Source organism: Neodiprion virginianus, chromosome 4, assembly GCF_021901495.1.
Source record: "Neodiprion virginianus isolate iyNeoVirg1 chromosome 4, iyNeoVirg1.1, whole genome shotgun sequence".
In the NCBI taxonomy this organism is placed as follows: domain Eukaryota; kingdom Metazoa; phylum Arthropoda; class Insecta; order Hymenoptera; family Diprionidae; genus Neodiprion; species Neodiprion virginianus.
Genome location: NC_060880.1, coordinates 39,078,062 through 39,094,849, shown reverse-complemented (window position 1 = coordinate 39,094,849; position 16,788 = coordinate 39,078,062). Strand labels below are relative to the sequence as shown.

At 39.2% G+C, this 16,788-nt stretch overlaps 2 protein-coding genes across 3 annotated transcripts; one reads left to right on the top strand and one right to left on the bottom strand.

Moving 5' to 3' along the window:
- Window positions 1–42: 42 nt before the first annotated feature.
- LOC124302055 (protein DDI1 homolog 2) lies at window positions 43–4,104 on the bottom strand. The gene is made up of 6 exons (XM_046757824.1): window positions 3,638–4,104; window positions 2,695–2,916; window positions 2,331–2,585; window positions 1,756–2,061; window positions 1,548–1,664; window positions 43–1,222 (listed from the first exon to the last, which is right to left on the bottom strand). The coding sequence occupies exons 1-6, from the start codon at window positions 3,897–3,899 to the stop codon at window positions 990–992; spliced, it is 1,395 nt and encodes a 464-aa protein (XP_046613780.1). The 5' UTR covers window positions 3,900–4,104; the 3' UTR covers window positions 43–989.
- Window positions 4,105–9,490: 5,386 nt separating this feature from the next.
- LOC124302566 (pancreas transcription factor 1 subunit alpha) lies at window positions 9,491–15,576 on the top strand. 2 transcript variants are annotated; one of them, XM_046758856.1, is made up of 3 exons: window positions 9,491–10,622; window positions 11,465–11,790; window positions 13,100–15,576. In XM_046758856.1, exons 1-3 carry the CDS (start codon window positions 10,351–10,353, stop codon window positions 13,300–13,302), a joined length of 801 nt encoding a protein of 266 aa, XP_046614812.1. In that variant the 5' UTR covers window positions 9,491–10,350; the 3' UTR covers window positions 13,303–15,576. The 2 variants fall into 2 exon arrangements, with proteins under 2 accessions (XP_046614812.1, XP_046614813.1); XM_046758857.1 differs by having other exon boundaries at window positions 13,096–15,573.
- Window positions 15,577–16,788: the final 1,212 nt, after the last annotated feature.

The window sequence follows — 16,788 nt, the reverse complement described above, 5'->3', positions numbered from 1 at the left end:
GTACACGTCAAGTACACATTGTGCAAGTGTTCATCATTTTTCACAGAATCGAAGAATATTGTAAAAATATTTTTCTCATAAATCGATTTTGAGCTTTGAACGGTCGTGTTATTTTTTGCAGTCTGATCATCTTTAACTAAGGGCATTATCAAATCGTGTCCGAAAGTCATGCTCTCTGAAAATTCATCTGATTATGTAGTTTTCAAGTTTTTAAAATACTTCGTGCGTATTTTTAGCATTCAGAATAACATTGATTCACATGTCTCAATCAGAGCCAAACAAATTTAACTCTTCAGACAGTAAATTTGTCACACAAAACTTGGCAATTTGTATCTACATATACGAAAGGTTAACTGATTCAACCTTTTTTTGTCAGTTACGGGGCTGGTTTAAAATAAGGGTAAAATGAATTCACACTCGAAATTGATAAAGGTGTGAGCAAAGAAATACAGATTTGTCAGGAACTTTCTATCCAGGGATGAACTGTATAATCCTACGGATTTCATGAAACAGTAATTGATGTGCGTTGAATAAGGTACCCTTTTTTTTTCTTTTCTCTTGCATTGAAGTCTTTCCTCTTCTACTTGTCGTAAGTCACGCATTTAGTGTAGGCTCAGCTAAATGTGATTACATTGTTCAGTCGTATGATTAAGAGGCTTATCAACGGGTAGCGGCCAACATTTACGAAAAAATACATGACACTTTCGAAAGCTGCAGTACGTAGCATATACTTAAACTTTATATTAACTATTTTTTACTTATTTATTCGTCGTTCCATACGACATAAAACGAAAAGAATCAATTCAATCAGTACAAATCATCACATAATTGTCTCAAACCTGTGGCACTGAATAATTCATTTGATATTATGCCACAACTTTCTTTTTATTAACATACTGATGACACACATTGTACTGACTATCAAGAGAAGGATTCTTTTCACCAGTATTCTGTATTGTTCGTCGAAATATTTAATAACCTCCTTATTATTAGAATTTCAATGATTTAGCAAACAGCGCAGCTGTAGCTTGAGCCTTGTCTCCGTTAAATCGACGCAATTCTGAAATTACCTGCGCGCGAGTAAAACCTAAGGCTTCAATTTCTTTTACTGTACCATCTGTGAAGGGGTCATGTGGAAGAACGGTTGTTTCTAAAGTTGTTGTCGTGCTCGACGACATCGATGGTGTGACATTCATTGGACTATTACTTGCGCTTGGCCCGTCTGAAAAGCAAATCAGGCAAACATGATAACCGGAACTTAACAGTTAGAAAACGTGAAAGTAAACACATGTTTATCAAGAGCATTTCTGATATTTCAGAAGCTGTCCAGGCAAGCAGGAAAGGAATATCAAAAAGAGGTGATTTTAATCACTTGATAAGCCGCAACGCTATCAAGTACTTCAGTGTAACTTTGCTGATTATTATATGAAATAATAGATATAAAATGATAACGTACATCGACAAGATTATAATATTTTCTGTATGCCATAAATTTTTAGGGAATGGGATTTAGGAAGTTGGGGAAGCCCGGACAGATACATACTTACCCTGCTGCTTTTGCTTTTTAGCATCCTTTGAACTATCTTCTAATGCTCTTTGCAAATCTCTGTCGTCTAAGGATTCATCACTATTTCCACTCAGTCTTGCACATTCTGGTAGTTCGCCTGTATAAATATTGAACAGAACAATATGAGGTTTGACGTGCCATCAGTGTCTATGTTAAAAAAACCATTATTGAGTATGTTCCTTACTCACCCTCGGTTAAAAACGGAGTTTCAGTTCCAGTTGTACCAATGTTTAGTATGTTTTTTTTCAGGTCTATGCAACACTGATGTCTTTTAAGCATGTCAAGACCAAGTAGCATGTCCATTGGCTGTTCTTCAAGAACACTGAAAGAAGTCGTTAGGTGATCTTGACCTATCTGTATCTGTACCATATGGATACGGCCAATGATTTTTTGCACTCCGACACCTTTTGCCACACCTGCCCACCTCGAATCTACCAGACGCATTATGTGACAACGTTCTGCACATGCGGCAGACATAATTGTAGTTTGAGCACCTGTTTGTAGAGTGGAATTGATAGACAATGAGAATTATCGTGAGATGCAGTTTTAGAGTTGGTAAAATTTCTTGTCATGCATTTCTGAGAGCAAACTGGGTTGGATAGTCAGATAAAGCCGAGTTCTATTATTAAACTGTTTATGTGTCGAGCGAAAGTTATTCGGTCACCCTTGGATTCTGCAATGTTTAAATTTAGCAAGCCTGTGAATAAACCTGACCTTCAACTTGGATAGCTATCGATAATATTTCGACTGGTATAGCAATTACCTGAATCAATAAACGCTTTCACCGGAAAACCGTTTACTTTACAATTGATGTAGAGCATAACTACAGTTCCAAATGTTTCGGGATTATATTCCATCGCTGCCTCCATGTTTGCCTCAATATTTTTTTGTCTTATCTCTTCAGCTATAAGTCTTTGCGTTTCTGTATCAAAAGGATCTGCGTTCATCATTCTTACACGCTGAACTTGGCGTTCTTCGCGCGACTTAATTTGTTCCTTTAAAACATTCGAAAACCTTTCTGCAATAAAATTTCGATATAAAATTAAATTCAACGATATTCAGTAAAGTATATTTGTTTCTACTATTTCCAATTGGTTCAAGTTTAAAACCTGAGCTGAAATTCTTACCAATATTCCCGGACAGCAAGGCATCTGCTAGCCTGGGATTATTTTGTTTAAGTAAAGCTAGCTGATCTGGATTAGCGAGGAACATGTCTCTGATCATAACAGGGTCATCCTCGCTACGTGAATTTTGAGGTCTCTGCGGTGCTGCAGCACCGCTCGAACTTGGCGCGGATCTACCTGATGATCCAGGAATCCTAATCGCGCTGAAGTCCAACGTAGGTACAGCTAAATTTGCGAATCTTAGAATTAAACAGCCTCTGATCAACTACGGTGAATGTAAAGAATTTTAATTATTGACAATTAAAATTGATAATAAAACATTCAAGCTCAATTTGTGTTCATTGAACAAAGTTCATCAAAGTATAAGAATAATGTGAAAATAAATATTTTTGCTCAATTTACATGAGATATCTTGTGCAAAATAATCAACAAGTTGTTTATTTTGTGCAAATGAAAAAGAGAGTGGAAAACAAAAATAGCAACAGTGACAAGCATATTATGGGTATACATAGAACGTTGCTGCGGCATTACATAAAAATATGAAGTTTGTCTTGATGTATAAATAGAATTCATCAACAAAGCAATCATTGATCAGCAAAAATTGCACATACAAAATTGCAATGAACTGGATCACAAGACCAAAGATTAGATGAAAAATCAATTATGTTGTCGTTGAGATTGAAATTTTGGTAAAATTAGTCTTCTTTTGCCCTCTTTAAATACTCGTTGTAAACATTCTCCCGTCAACGTGACGTAAACAACTTGTGTGCACTTCAGTAAATTGACCGAATGGATTGTAGTATAATAAAGTAGGAACGGATAAATTTGAATGCCTTGAAAAATTTTGATGAGGGAAAAAAATGCGGAGAAATGGAACAGTGTGGTCAAAATTTGGTGTTCAAGTAAAATTTTATGCCGAATTTTGGTAATTAGTGAGAACTCCAACCTCCATCGAACGTCTGTAAACTGAGTCCAGAACCGCTCTGTTGCATGTGCTGTAAAATGACCACATCCCCGTCTTTGATTCCATGTTCCTTTAGAGGTTTCTTGTCGTCCATCAACGGACGGCCGTTAAATGCAATAACGATTTCATGGGCCGGAAACCCACTTTCGATTTCGCAAAACGCCTTGAAATTTTCGAGCTCCAGCTCCTCGCTGACATCGAGTACAAAGATGTCATCGCTTAACGTGGTCACAGTCACTTTCATGATACGATTATTTTTCACTAAAAGCTCTGGCTTTTATTTGTACCGAATAAAATTTCTCCGCGTAAGGTTAGTTGGAGATATTGTAAAAAAATAATTTCTTTCCGCACCAGTCGGACGATCAACACTTTTCTTTGGGGATGTAAACAATCCAGCTCAGCAAAAATATTCCTCGTCTCCGAGGTATGGCGTGAAGGCACGAACAAAACAGCCGCCGCATTTCGCATCGATTATCGCTTCAGGTCGACTCGCTCATATCGAACGACTGCTGTTTTAACCAGTTTTAACTCACCGCGTAATATCGATCTTTATTTGAAATGCGAAGTATGGGCTGCAAGATGAAAACATATTTTACGTTTATGGAAGAGTTTAATTAAAGACACCTGGGAGTATTTTCTTGACCAATACTCTGTGGGTAAGTAGGCCTGAGTGGGTTTGGGACCATAAGAACCCGTGATAACAATCCCGTAGCTTCTTTATCGGCGGAAGCCGTTCAACACGTAAACCTATGAGTGTTCGGTCGATGACATCAATCAAACATTTGCAAAGGTCCTTCTTTTTGAAAAACTTAGACAATTCAGAAAGTGTTTATGAAATATTGACCATCCCATACACAGTGTCGATGTAATTTTTTTTAGATGAACCAATCGCTACAGATTTTAAGTCACCCAGTCGGATTGACGGGTCTAAGCTGGTTATGCAACAATGTTTGGTAATTTCTTATGATTGAATTTCTACAAGAGGCTGTGTAGACTAGTCGATAATTGCAGAAAACTGTTGCACTCGTATACAGATGGATCGATGATCAAATTATGAATATAAAAATTGTAAAATACCGTAACGTTTTATACCGCAAACACATAAGAAGTCATAAGTTATAATTCACTAGTGAAGTCGCAGATCTGGGACGGAAATTACCTAAAATTCATCAAAGAAATGGTCTGCATAATTATTTTCGTACCGTATTCTTTCGGGTGTAATAGTAGAAGCTGACGCCTAACTGTACGTATTTGCATCCGATATTCATGTGGGATATTTCAACCGACTTAGCTCATATTCAGGAGAGTGTTGAATATTTTATTATTAACACCGCGACATGGGATAGATCCGGCTCAGAGAACACCCATGTAAAACGGTAGCGGAAAATTCTGCACGATCATTGGATCTATCTATCTATCATTCTGGGAGGATAACAAAATGCGATGGTAAATCGATTTGCCATTTGGCCCGGGTGCGTCGGAGCGTGCAGTGTTTAGGGTTCGCGCCCCCCGTTGGGCCCCGTAGCACCCCCATCGAGCAGACGTATGTACTTGGGATTCGGGTACATCCCCCATGTAGAGGTAACCCACGAACCGGAAGTCGGAATGCACACATTGATATGCGAGGACAGACAGTGACCGGATGTACAAGTATACATTAGACAGGTGCGGGTTACAGGAAAATATGCGTAATGGCAAAACAACGATTGATGTATAGTATATAATATAATATAGACGAAGTAAAGCGGGACAGAAATAAAGTAAATCAACAGAAATAAACTTATCTTTAGAATGTACGTAGACCGTAGTAATTAATGCGTTAAAGGTAAACATGACGTAAACTTCTGATTATAAACAAATTAGTGAAATACATTTCCCGAGGGAGGAATCACAATAATAGACTGGGTGTGCAAAGGGCAGGTGATATAAAGAAATGTTTGAAGATTATGGGAGACGTTGCAGGAAGAATTTTGCCACATTTTTGAAGATTACTCAAGACTTTTAAAAATATTAAGTGAATTTAAAATTTTTTGGCGTGAGCTTGCAGATATTGCAAGGTAATGTTAGAAGGAAGTGTATGGAGATGGTAGTGTAAACAATTTCGACAGTGATTTACCCCTCGGTGGACTTTTTTCGAGTATTCCAAAGATAGAATAGGACAAGGTTATTGATTGAAAGTATTTTCTATTTTTGAGAGGGTTGGGTAGCCAAAAACCTATACTCTTTAGTAATTTTACAACGAGGTATTTGTAACTTAAGTATTTATGAAGTAATTGTATCTGAAAGCTATGAAGCTTTTCTTAAAATACAAAGATAAAAAATGAATTCATATGGAGTATCCTTCCGATTAACATGAGCCATCGTTGAGTGAAATTGAACGAAACCGCATGATCTTCAACCAGTTTCAAACGATCTCAAATAAAGCGTCGACATCTAATTGTAAGCTTTTGTTTATACGGACAGTATTTTCTGTTTTGAATCATCTCCGTAGCTTGCGAATACAATAATTGATTAAACAGTTAACCTGCGATGCTCTGTCAAATATGTGAAAAAAGTATGGATTTTTGGTTAGTAAGTTCTAATCATGCTTCATGCACGGTTTGAACGGTTGATCAGACGCCTAATGACAGGCAACTTATCTACCACCCCGGTAGATCCAGACTTGAGAAATAAGAGCCGATTAGCTACGGTGCATCTCGGACCCAGCCGCACCTGGGGTTTTCACCCCAACGCCCTCGATACCCTCGGTCCCTCAGTACCCTTGGAACCCCCAACAACACGTTGTAAAGGGCTCCAGGTTTATTAAGTGTCTATTAATTTATACCTAGCAGGAGTGTACAACATCCATTTGCAATTTGACACGCCGTCATACCAGTTCGTACAGTTTTCATGATGTAGAAGAGCTGTTCGGACCTGAACTGATTAGCCTCCTTGTATTCCGCGTTCAGAAAAGTTTCATTAAGGTATAATTATGTAAATGAATTGATATTCATTACGGATAAGTATAAGATGAAAGATGATGATATAAAAAAAAGTTAGCATCCTTGGCGTATAGTGTGATTTTGTAATATTGTTAATTTTAATCATGTATTATTGGAGTCTGGAGTTTTACATGAAACTCTATGCTCAACGCCAGCAAATAGACAACTGCTGCTACATTTCGTATTCCTGCGTGTTCTGAATGTAGCTTCGGTTGCCTATCTGCTGGCGTTCATTGGCAAGTTTCACAGAAAACTTTCGGGATACCGATGGGTCGGTGTAAGTTATAATATAATAAGAGACCGAAGGCTTATTAATACGGAGGTAAATACTAGAGTAAATATGTCAAATGTAAAGATAATATTCGCCCTGGACTTTGGCGACGCGTAGCTGGTTTGTAGAACAATCGAAGCACGTGCAGACGTGAAGGATTTCTGATCCCCCGGCTCGCAGTCCCTAACTGTTTGGATGGCTCATAGCCGTATCTCTGAATCGTCGTTGTACGAAAAACTCTCTCTACAATAGGGAGAGATTCTAATCCTTTATTTTCAGTGCGGATTACGTCTGCCATTTGCGTACAAGCACGTGATTGGCTGCCAGAAATCCGCCCAACAACGGTACGATTACCATTGCAGCAGGCGTTGCATTTAACGACTGCAAAAAGGAAAGTGAATACAAGGTGCAAATTTTATTTTTATTATTCTTTCGGGTATTCCGCTTTACTCGCACATTATAGGTTCGTGATAATTCGTTCCCACAAATCTACGAAGCCTCGATCCTCGCTCCCTGCTGGGAGTTATTCCCAACATATTTCATTTCCGATTTGATGTTTCCCCTGCAACAGACGTGTGTTCGTGTTGATATGCACGTACGTTATATCTATGCATGTATCCTTAACCCAGCACACTCGATCGTGTATCCAGAGCGATATTTTATTCCCACTAATTACAGCAACTTAATAGCCTGGCACCCCTGGACACCCTCAGGATCCTTGCAGTTCACGAGGGCGATCGAACACATGGCAAGTTGTGATGAGGCTTTGTTTATTATTAGCTTGTCGGTGTTGTCAAAGGATGCCGGTCATTTATTACGTGTCATCCATTCGTAGGTATATCATGCACAAGATTCATAGCGCATGGATGGAAGACAGATACCTCCTTATACGGTCGAACTGAAATTGCATGTAACAGCAATTTGTTTTACCCTTGAAAATGAATTATGAAATCGGATCGATTTGTCCTAGATGGATTATCCAGGTGGTGCAGTAAATTATAGAAGTCGACGGCATAAAAGTCCGCCCTGCAGAAATCGTACAATCATAAACTATTGTTAGACGTCAACCGAATAAACTATTCATATGACACATGTTTCAAAAATTTACTCTAAACCTCATTTTGCTCTTTTTCCGAATTTCAAATTTGAGCGACAAAAATACAATAACCAATTAACGAGTACCGACTTCAGGGGTGACCGATAAAAGGGCAGCACGCCGCAGTTTATATTTGCGGCAGTCAAAATCACGATTAAAATACAATTGCCAGGAAATTAGTGACACGTGAGAGACACGTGCATGTATGGCTGGTTCAATGCGGTCGGGTTAAGCACCGGGACGACATTTGGCCTCCGAACTCCAACCTGTAATTACTGCGGTATATGTGTACGTATAGTAGCACCCCAAGCCGCAGAACCTGCAGTCTGCAATCTGATCCATAACATATTTATCAGTTAATCACGTGTCTAATAACTACGGCGAAAATATTGCTGCAGCCGCTTGAATTATGGGTATTACTAAGATCTGCTTTTACTCCATGTAAAAATGATTCATAAATCGATCAAAACGTGACAACATAAGGATGAAATGGACTTCGTTTATTTAGTTTTCTCTATGATATTCTGCATAATATTTTTCGAAAGAATCTTCATTGATCGAGATGAGTTTTCTGCTTTTCTTCTTTAACCCTCTGACTGTTACACACGTGTGGGCAGAAAAAAGTCGTGAGACATATGTGGGCATTTGAAAAAAAAAATGTGTTTTTACATCGATTTGACTGTATTTTGGTAAATCGTCGTTTTTGAGGTGGCTGAATTATGGGATAAATTTATGAAATTATTTTGCGACACAAAAGTGACTCGAAAATCTCATTTTCGCCTGACTGATGCTAAGAGGTAACAACTACATACCATCTTTATACATTCTCCTACGAATCTGTGCAATCAATTATCAAAATTTTGGGACTGCACTTTTGTCGAGAAAGAATATAACGTCTCTCCATTTTCATTTAAAAATGTCACACTGAGGAAAAAAACAATCAGGTTTTTCAAATAAACGCAGCATTTGTGTGAGACGAACTCGAAAATTCGTGAAGAATTTCCCTGAACAGGTATATCCGATCTGCAATTCAGACATTAAATGCAACTGTGATACTACGTCGTTTACGGGTAAACACAAGGTTATCAAAGCTCTGAATCGATGCCGCAAGTCGATTCATTTGTGCGTAAACAAAGTGCGTGGCGGAATAAGTCTTGGAGGAAATATTCTACGTCTATCCAGCTCTGGATGCGTCCTCTTAGCGTGACCCTTATCAGATCGATGGATAGGCGGTGCCGTGGCGGCGTGTTTCCGCGTTCCCCTGCTTCCACCCTTCGTCGGCAAGTTGAACGGAGCCGCCTCCGACACCCCCGATTGGACGAAACCGTACCGCGCAGGGATTCACCGTCAGGGAATGGCTTCCAGTCTTGAATCGAGACTCAGTATGATAGGGATAACCGAGGTGCAGTATCGTTCCCGAGGGACCCGCCTGTAACACGGTGTATCGGATATAAGCGATCCTAAACCGGCGTTGAGATCGGCGTAAAAGCATGATTGGTTTGTATTCGAAAAAGAAGTGATGCAGATGAGACTTACGATGAAGTCAAAACAACAAAAAGAATAAAAAAATCTAGGCAGAGAACGGAACAAAGAGAGGGTTAAAAAATATGATATCTTGTGGTTTTTTTGATGTTACTACAAAATGAAGTGTGTAGAATAAGAAGTGCGAACTGAGTGAAAATGCGCTTTTCGGTTTGTGCATTACCTGCAGCAAGAGCATCCGACTAGGTGACGAAGTGAGGAAAATCTGAGATCGGGTGTTGTAACTGCAGACAGTGGGTGTTTTGTTAATTTTTGTCACACCTGTAGCCTGGGACGAAGGTTCGGTAGACGCGTGGCCGACACGCGTCGACGTTTAAAGGATTGTTTGGAGAACCGATCGCTGACGCGTGTCGCCGACGCGTGTCTTTTTCCCCCCTTTGCGATAGCGAAGAGAGGGTGTAGAAATTCCTCCGGAGCATGTGTACCGCACACGGCAATTGAAAAATACCGTTGTTGGAATGGAGGTTTCTGGGAGATTTCAAGTCCTTGATATAGCGGCAGTGTACGAGCCGATATCGTCGTTGTTAAAATAGGACCTTCCAATAGAATGTGCGAAGAAATGTTAAGGCCAGCTCTTCTCGATCCAAACAGTCAAAATGTACCAAATATTGTCTCTGCCCTAGATTATTTCAGTAAAGAAGAAACAAAGTGGCGGAGTGAATTTTCAACGATCATGAGCCTTCGAACGCAGTTCGAAGAACGTTAATTCGAAATTCAAATCGCGATCGTTTGAACTAGCACGTAGGTCGACTCGGGAATGTGTGAGATTGAAATCGGCGACTAGTAAGTAATAAAACGCGGCAAAATGTATTCCATTGACAACCTCGATCTGGACATGATGAACAGACAATACATGTACGAAGCTCACAGCTTCCTTGGTAATCCTGCGATACCCTCGTTGCCGCCGCACTGCGGACCTCCAACGACGGCGAGCTTGCTCCCGATTCCTCCCCAGATGCCTTCACATCCACCTGGAAGCACGGGTAGCACGAGTGGCAGCGATTTGTATCTGTACGACGAAAACAGCAGCGACAACGAGAGCGCGTATAGCAGTGACCAGGAGAATCACACTAGAGAGTCAGTAAATACATAATTATGTACCTACTTACATTTCAATTTTTTTTTTATTAATCACAATACACATACACGTCACTAGATTTTTTTATCGCATACTACAAATTTTTTTTTTTAAATAATAAGCAATCATAATAACAGTAATAATATCGAATTGTGTAGATTTTTAATTCGTTTCAAAATATCGCGAACGCATTCCTTTGCATCCTTTTTTTTTTGTTTAAATACCCGCGTAAGTGAACATACGGTGAGTACGCTTGGATAAACTGGTCTATTTATCACCTCTTATCGCAAGCTGTTCAAACGAGCGCAGAGCTCCTCAATTGCCGAGTCTATTTCGTTGACAGCGTGAAGTCTGTCCATGTTTGTCAAATTTCGATACGCTGATACTCGACAGTCGATTAAAGCATCATTATGATTGCCGTGAGACTTCGCAATGCATGAAAATGGAAAAAAGTCATTGACGCTTCAGTTACTGGATTCAAATCTGTTGTAGCATCCTCGCCGTACAAAGTGCGTGCAGTCCTTGAACAATAAATCGGGAATGAAAATGTGGTGTTGCAACATCTGGTAGCAAAGAAATGGATTGCTTCAACCTTGCCATATTTAATTTTAAAAGATGTCTCGCGTTTCATTTCTTGCGGTACATTAATTCCATGTGAAAAAACTGAAGCCTCTCAGCTTGCACTGAGTTGTCTCTACTTTTCTACTTGTGTATAATTGACCTAAATCATCCGCTGATAGACCAGTTCTCTACGCCATACTGTTTTACAGCCATCAATCCGCATTCTTTCCCAATTGCACAATTCGATTTACGCAAATTTGATCGTCCGATTGTCCTGCAGACGAAACGGTCGGAATCGGCGAACGGGAGGATCGTCTTCTGGCGGAAAATGTCCTCGGCAAGCGGTTCAGCAACGGCAAGCAGCTAATCTTCGAGAACGACGGCGAATGCAGAGCATAAACGACGCCTTCGAGGGTCTCAGAGCCCATATACCAACTCTGCCGTACGAAAAACGGCTCTCTAAAGTTGACACGCTGAAGCTCGCCATCGGGTACATCAATTTCCTCAACGAACTCGTCCGGGCCGATAAGGGCAACGATCCTCTCACCGGTGGAAGCTTGTCACGATGTTCCGGTCGTGACGATTCGAAGAAAATCATAGTCCGCGGTAAGTTTATCGATATAAGAATATTATGGCTCCGGTAATTGCTGTGCAGATTTTCAGGCGCTATACAAAAAAGCTATGCCGATAAATTTCATTCGAATTTTTTATTCACCGCAGCTTTACCTTGATAACGTGCATGCACGTTATATGTCGTAATTTTCTAGCTCTTTCTTCAATAGACATCAATCACGCATCGTATAGTATAAATCACGATGTTCATTGTGGGTTTTGACACTCGGAGAGGTGGCAAACATGGAACCTCTAGTTATGCATAATTGTCAAATATCCATAAGGCCCCCCGTGAAACGTTCCTAGTTCGGAGCGGTGTTTGTATTTCCGGTCTGTAATTGTCGCAATACTGCTCGTTTATCATAATCACGCGTACCACCGTCCCTCTTCACCTATCCGCTGTGTACCGTTGCACCCTCGGACAGGTGTGCGACGTCGTTGGCTGTCATCCCTTCTGCCTCATTACGAAATTCAAACAAGAAAGAAAAATAAAATAGTAACAAGTTTTAATTGTCCTACACACCTTCGTTTGATTGTATGTAAGCTTGAATGTAAACAGTAGCATTCCCATCGCAAATGAACTAGGTATAGTTCGTCTTCGCATAGGTTTTCTAGTTTATATAATTAGCCGATCATCAAACCGATTGTAATGCCAATTGGAATATAGATAGAAGTCGAAAAAACTGCACATGAGCTGCGACTTCAACAATGGAATCTATGTTTTTGTTTCGTGGTTTGGATGTCCAGTTTAGATTTTCCAAATTTTAACTTGCAAATGATTAGTTAATGTACGTATATACGCATGGCAATGAGACGTATGCACACTTGGGGACAATGAATCTGAAACGGCTAATTTTTTACACTAGACAGTTATGTTGGCAACACAGAGAAACCTACAGCGTCACAGTCGGCCGAGCGCGAAACAAACTCAATCTCGATAAACGTAGAATAACCTATGCCCGTCGAATCTAACCTTAGAATTTCACAGGGATAATGACTTGTTAGATTGACACGTATTCTAAGGTTAGAAATAAAACCTTAGAATTCCACAGAGATAATGACTTGTTATATTGACACGTATTCTAAGGTTAGATTCAACTATCATCGGTTATGTTACGTTTATTGAGATTGAGTTTGTTCACGCTCGGCCGACCGTGGCGCTGTAGGTTTCTCAGTGTTGCCAACATAACTGTCTAGTGTAAAAAATTAACCGTTTCAGATTCATCGTCCCCAAATGTACATTGTATACATCCATGCAGTTATTTATTTCAGTGTTTTATGGAACGAGACTTGTTTCAGGTAGCGGTGGTAACCCGTTTCTCTCACACTCACTATCATGGTCCAGAAAATCTGACATTTCACCAAATGGTACGATGTACGCGAAAGTCTGGACGCCGGAAGATCCTCGAGCTAACAAGAGCGTTGGGGGCGTCGGACACGGTGGTGGGAACACCTTCGTTGAGTGAAATTGTCGAAAATAGCGTCGTTCGACCTCTCCGGGCGTAAATCGAGACGTCTTTAGATATGCAGAGGACAAGAAGTCGAAAGGTAAAAAGAAACTTTTGCTTTCGCGGGTTTTGCGAAAATCAATACGAAAGGGATATGTACCAGAGACTTTCAAATAGTGATATTACCCGAATGTAGGTGAGACATAATCCAAAGATTAACATAATAAAAATCGAGAGTGGTTTTTGAACCGCAAGTGTTCGGAACACGCCGTATAAAACATTGTTGGTGTTGGGATGTGAGGAATAAAACAGCGCGGGTAAATATATCATGTTATAGTTTAATCGAAAAATATTGAATTTCTAAGGAATTACGTGTGAATGGTTTTGCCGTTCAAATCTGATGAAATTTTGAGAATGAACTAATACGTTGCGGAGCATTATAAATCGATCTAGTCAAAATGTTATTTAGTGTTTAAGCTTAACTGTATATTATCTAGTCGTAAATCGTATATTAGCGATAGATATTTGTGGATAATAGTCGACTTTTACACTCCTATAATAAATGATTTTTTTCGGAATAATATACATACCATATAAACGTAAATATATAGTTCGCAGTTTCTCAGTTACGCGGGTAATTAAATAACCAAAACTATATTCAATCATTCCGGCAAGTGACTTGGAACATGAGAAATGAGAAATAAAATTATTAATTTATATTAAAAAACAAAATGTGGTTTCGTTATTATTATTTTCAAATCTTCAATTATATATAACGTTATAAAAATGTTCTCGATCAATTGATTGCTTGATCAACTGTCCGATGGTTGTAAATTATGTAAACTATATTACAGGAGATACTTTTTAAATTTTTTTCTCGTCAACAGGGGCGAGATAAAATTGTTATGGCTTAGGTAAGATTTAGTCATAACATGTACTATATGACAATTGGTTGAAACGGAGGTTACACTCAATCCTCGTACGTATTAGAATCAACGTGAAGAAGAAAGCTCAAAAACGCGATTAACTATACATATCGACTGTCTCAAATAGCCATTATATGGTTATTTGATATACCGTGTGACCTATTGTATATTTAACCTGTATTATACGTGTATACTAATTCTAGTCAATCGTTTTTAAGCAGCGGTACCTACTTATACATACATGTATAAACATATAAATAGAAGATTGAAAAAACAAACCAAAATAAAAATAATCTTATAATCACGACGAGTTATAATTTATATCATCGCCCAATAATTAACAAAATTGACGCAAAGAATGAAGGAACATTGCACGGTATTATTTACACAATGAAAATCTTTTCACGTAATGTATTTTCAATTGAATGAAAAACAGCGAATGTAGTAGTTTAATTCATGAATATTGAACGGTCAGTGGCAAGTTTTGGAATTCGAAAAATACGAATGCACCGCGTTTTTTGAGCTGATTTTAATTTTGTTAATGCAACTAACGTGCGATGAGAACATTATTGGGTGATAAGACACGTACAATACTCATGGGGAAATATCAGGGACACTGACATATCCAAGCAGCGACGATCCTTAGGCTTTAGTACTTTCTAGAGCATTTCGCCCTGGGAAAGACAAGATGGCCGAACACCTGTTCGATCCCAACAGATACTGTACCAAATTTATAACAAAGTTGGATTGTGTTGGTGTGGGCGGTACGTCGATACCGCGGCGTCGCGACGCTACAGAATGGCGCCGACGGCTGTGGATCTTCCCACGCCTCGCGAATATACAGGGGTGACTAGAAAGAGAAGGATCGAGGGAAAGGGAGAGTGTTCACGGATAAGAGAGACGCAGAAATTTACCGTTGAATCTTTAGACACCCGAGGTATATAATTCGGCCATACGTTGATAATTCTTACAATTGCACGCGATAATTTAGCACCAATTTTCGCCAGCCGTATGAAATATTCAGTGTGAAAATTTCCAGGCTATAAACGCGGTACAGGTATACCTATACTACACGTCTTAATTATTTTCTTCCATCCGTTAAAGATCCAGGTGGTTTCAACTGTTGCAATTATAATATCAATCGGAAGTATTACAAATTGCACGGGAATTATATGTTATTATGAAATTGTTTAGTCAATCCCTGAGAAAAGCGCGTTATCTTTAGGTATTTTTTTTTAAATACGAAGGCCAGTAGTTGATATATTTATAACACTATCTGTGTGATATAGTAATGTGTATATACTTACAATAGTATATGTATATATAGGTAAGATAATCCGAGGTAGTTGATACAGGTGTTTCAAAGCACCTGCCGCGTCATGCGTAACTCTTGACAGTGTAGGTTCTACATTATTTGTATAAACGATTAGATGCATAGAAGAGTATTAAGCGCACTAAACGGATATTGCGATAATGTGTAATGTGCATGTAACAGGATATAAACTGATACCAAAATCATTACTTCCTGAAGTATTGTTTTTTCTGTAAAATGCGAATTTCCTGAGAGAAATTTCATAAGCTCTTGAATTTTTCTTTTCATCGAGATATAAGTTCAAAAGACGCGCATATATATAATAATAGGAGACCGTTGATCAAAAAATTTGAGACGTATTTGATTGTGAATTTGTTGAATAAAAATAAAATTCTACCGATTTCTAATTCTTCTTCGTATAATAGTTATTCTTGAAGGTATTTACAGTTGGAACACCTAGAAATTTCGCTGACAATCGTCCAAACTGTTCTTAAACCTCTAGACAAAAGATAATGTGATGACTTCCTGATTCGATTACTTCATATCATTCCTTATCAAGTTTCTTATACCGGTTTTCTAGTTCACAGAACGACACACAGAGGGAGACGTATAGAGACTTTGAAAAACTACAAAAATATCACGTCACGCGAATTATGATATACTATTCGTGCATATTTCTTATTGGAAAATTTTTTGGAAAATTGGGTGCACGGCCAAACCATTCACCAACCGTTACAGCTTGCTTTTTTATACCGGAAGTTTTCTGTGAAAATGTTCACTCAACGCCAGCAGGTATGCAACCGATGCTGCATCTCGCATTCTCATACATATCAAGAGCGCAACCACGGTTGCCTATCTTCTGGCGTTCCACCGATACTTTCATAGAAAACTGTCGGCAGATTACAGCTAGATTGTATTTCAATCTATCATCACGGGGTACGAAAATGTTACAACGTTTCAATTCAGCAAATTACCGCCGCCGCCGCTGCCGCTGCGCTTTGCACCCCATATTATTCCCTCCAGTGGCACAAAATTGTCCCTAATTGTCCACAAATCGGGTGAACTTAACTACCGCGACTACTATTATACCACTACGTCCGTTGGAGTCACCACCCTCAATTCGTACCGTTAAGTGTGGCACCGCGATCATTGAATGGGGATCCCCGAGGGGCGCGTATAAGGGCGCGAGAGCAAGGGCCAAGGGGCACCGGGGGTCTCTATCCATATGGAAACCATGGAATATGGATTCAATTACACCTCATTGTGTACCGATGTATATAAACAACGTTGTTTCCACAGCTGATAG

What these genes read in the sequence shown, in the direction of transcription:
- LOC124302566 (XM_046758856.1), top strand. Translation starts at nt 10,351, where the DNA reads ATGTATTCCATTGACAACCTCGATCTGGACATGATGAACAGACAATAC. An exon ending in CAGGAGAATCACACTAGAGA is followed by an intron (nt 10,623 to 11,464) that starts GTCAGTAAATAC and finishes ATTGTCCTGCAG; the next exon opens with ACGAAACGGTCGGAATCGGC. An exon ending in GAAGAAAATCATAGTCCGCG is followed by an intron (nt 11,791 to 13,099) that starts GTAAGTTTATCG and finishes TGTTTCAGGTAG; the next exon opens with CGGTGGTAACCCGTTTCTCT.
- LOC124302055 (XM_046757824.1), bottom strand. Translation starts at nt 3,899, where the DNA reads ATGAAAGTGACTGTGACCACGTTAAGCGATGACATCTTTGTACTCGAT. An exon ending in TTTACAGACGTTCGATGGAG is followed by an intron (nt 2,917 to 3,637) that starts GTTGGAGTTCTC and finishes TCGCAAATTTAG; the next exon opens with CTGTACCTACGTTGGACTTC. An exon ending in CTTGCTGTCCGGGAATATTG is followed by an intron (nt 2,586 to 2,694) that starts GTAAGAATTTCA and finishes ATTTTATTGCAG; the next exon opens with AAAGGTTTTCGAATGTTTTA.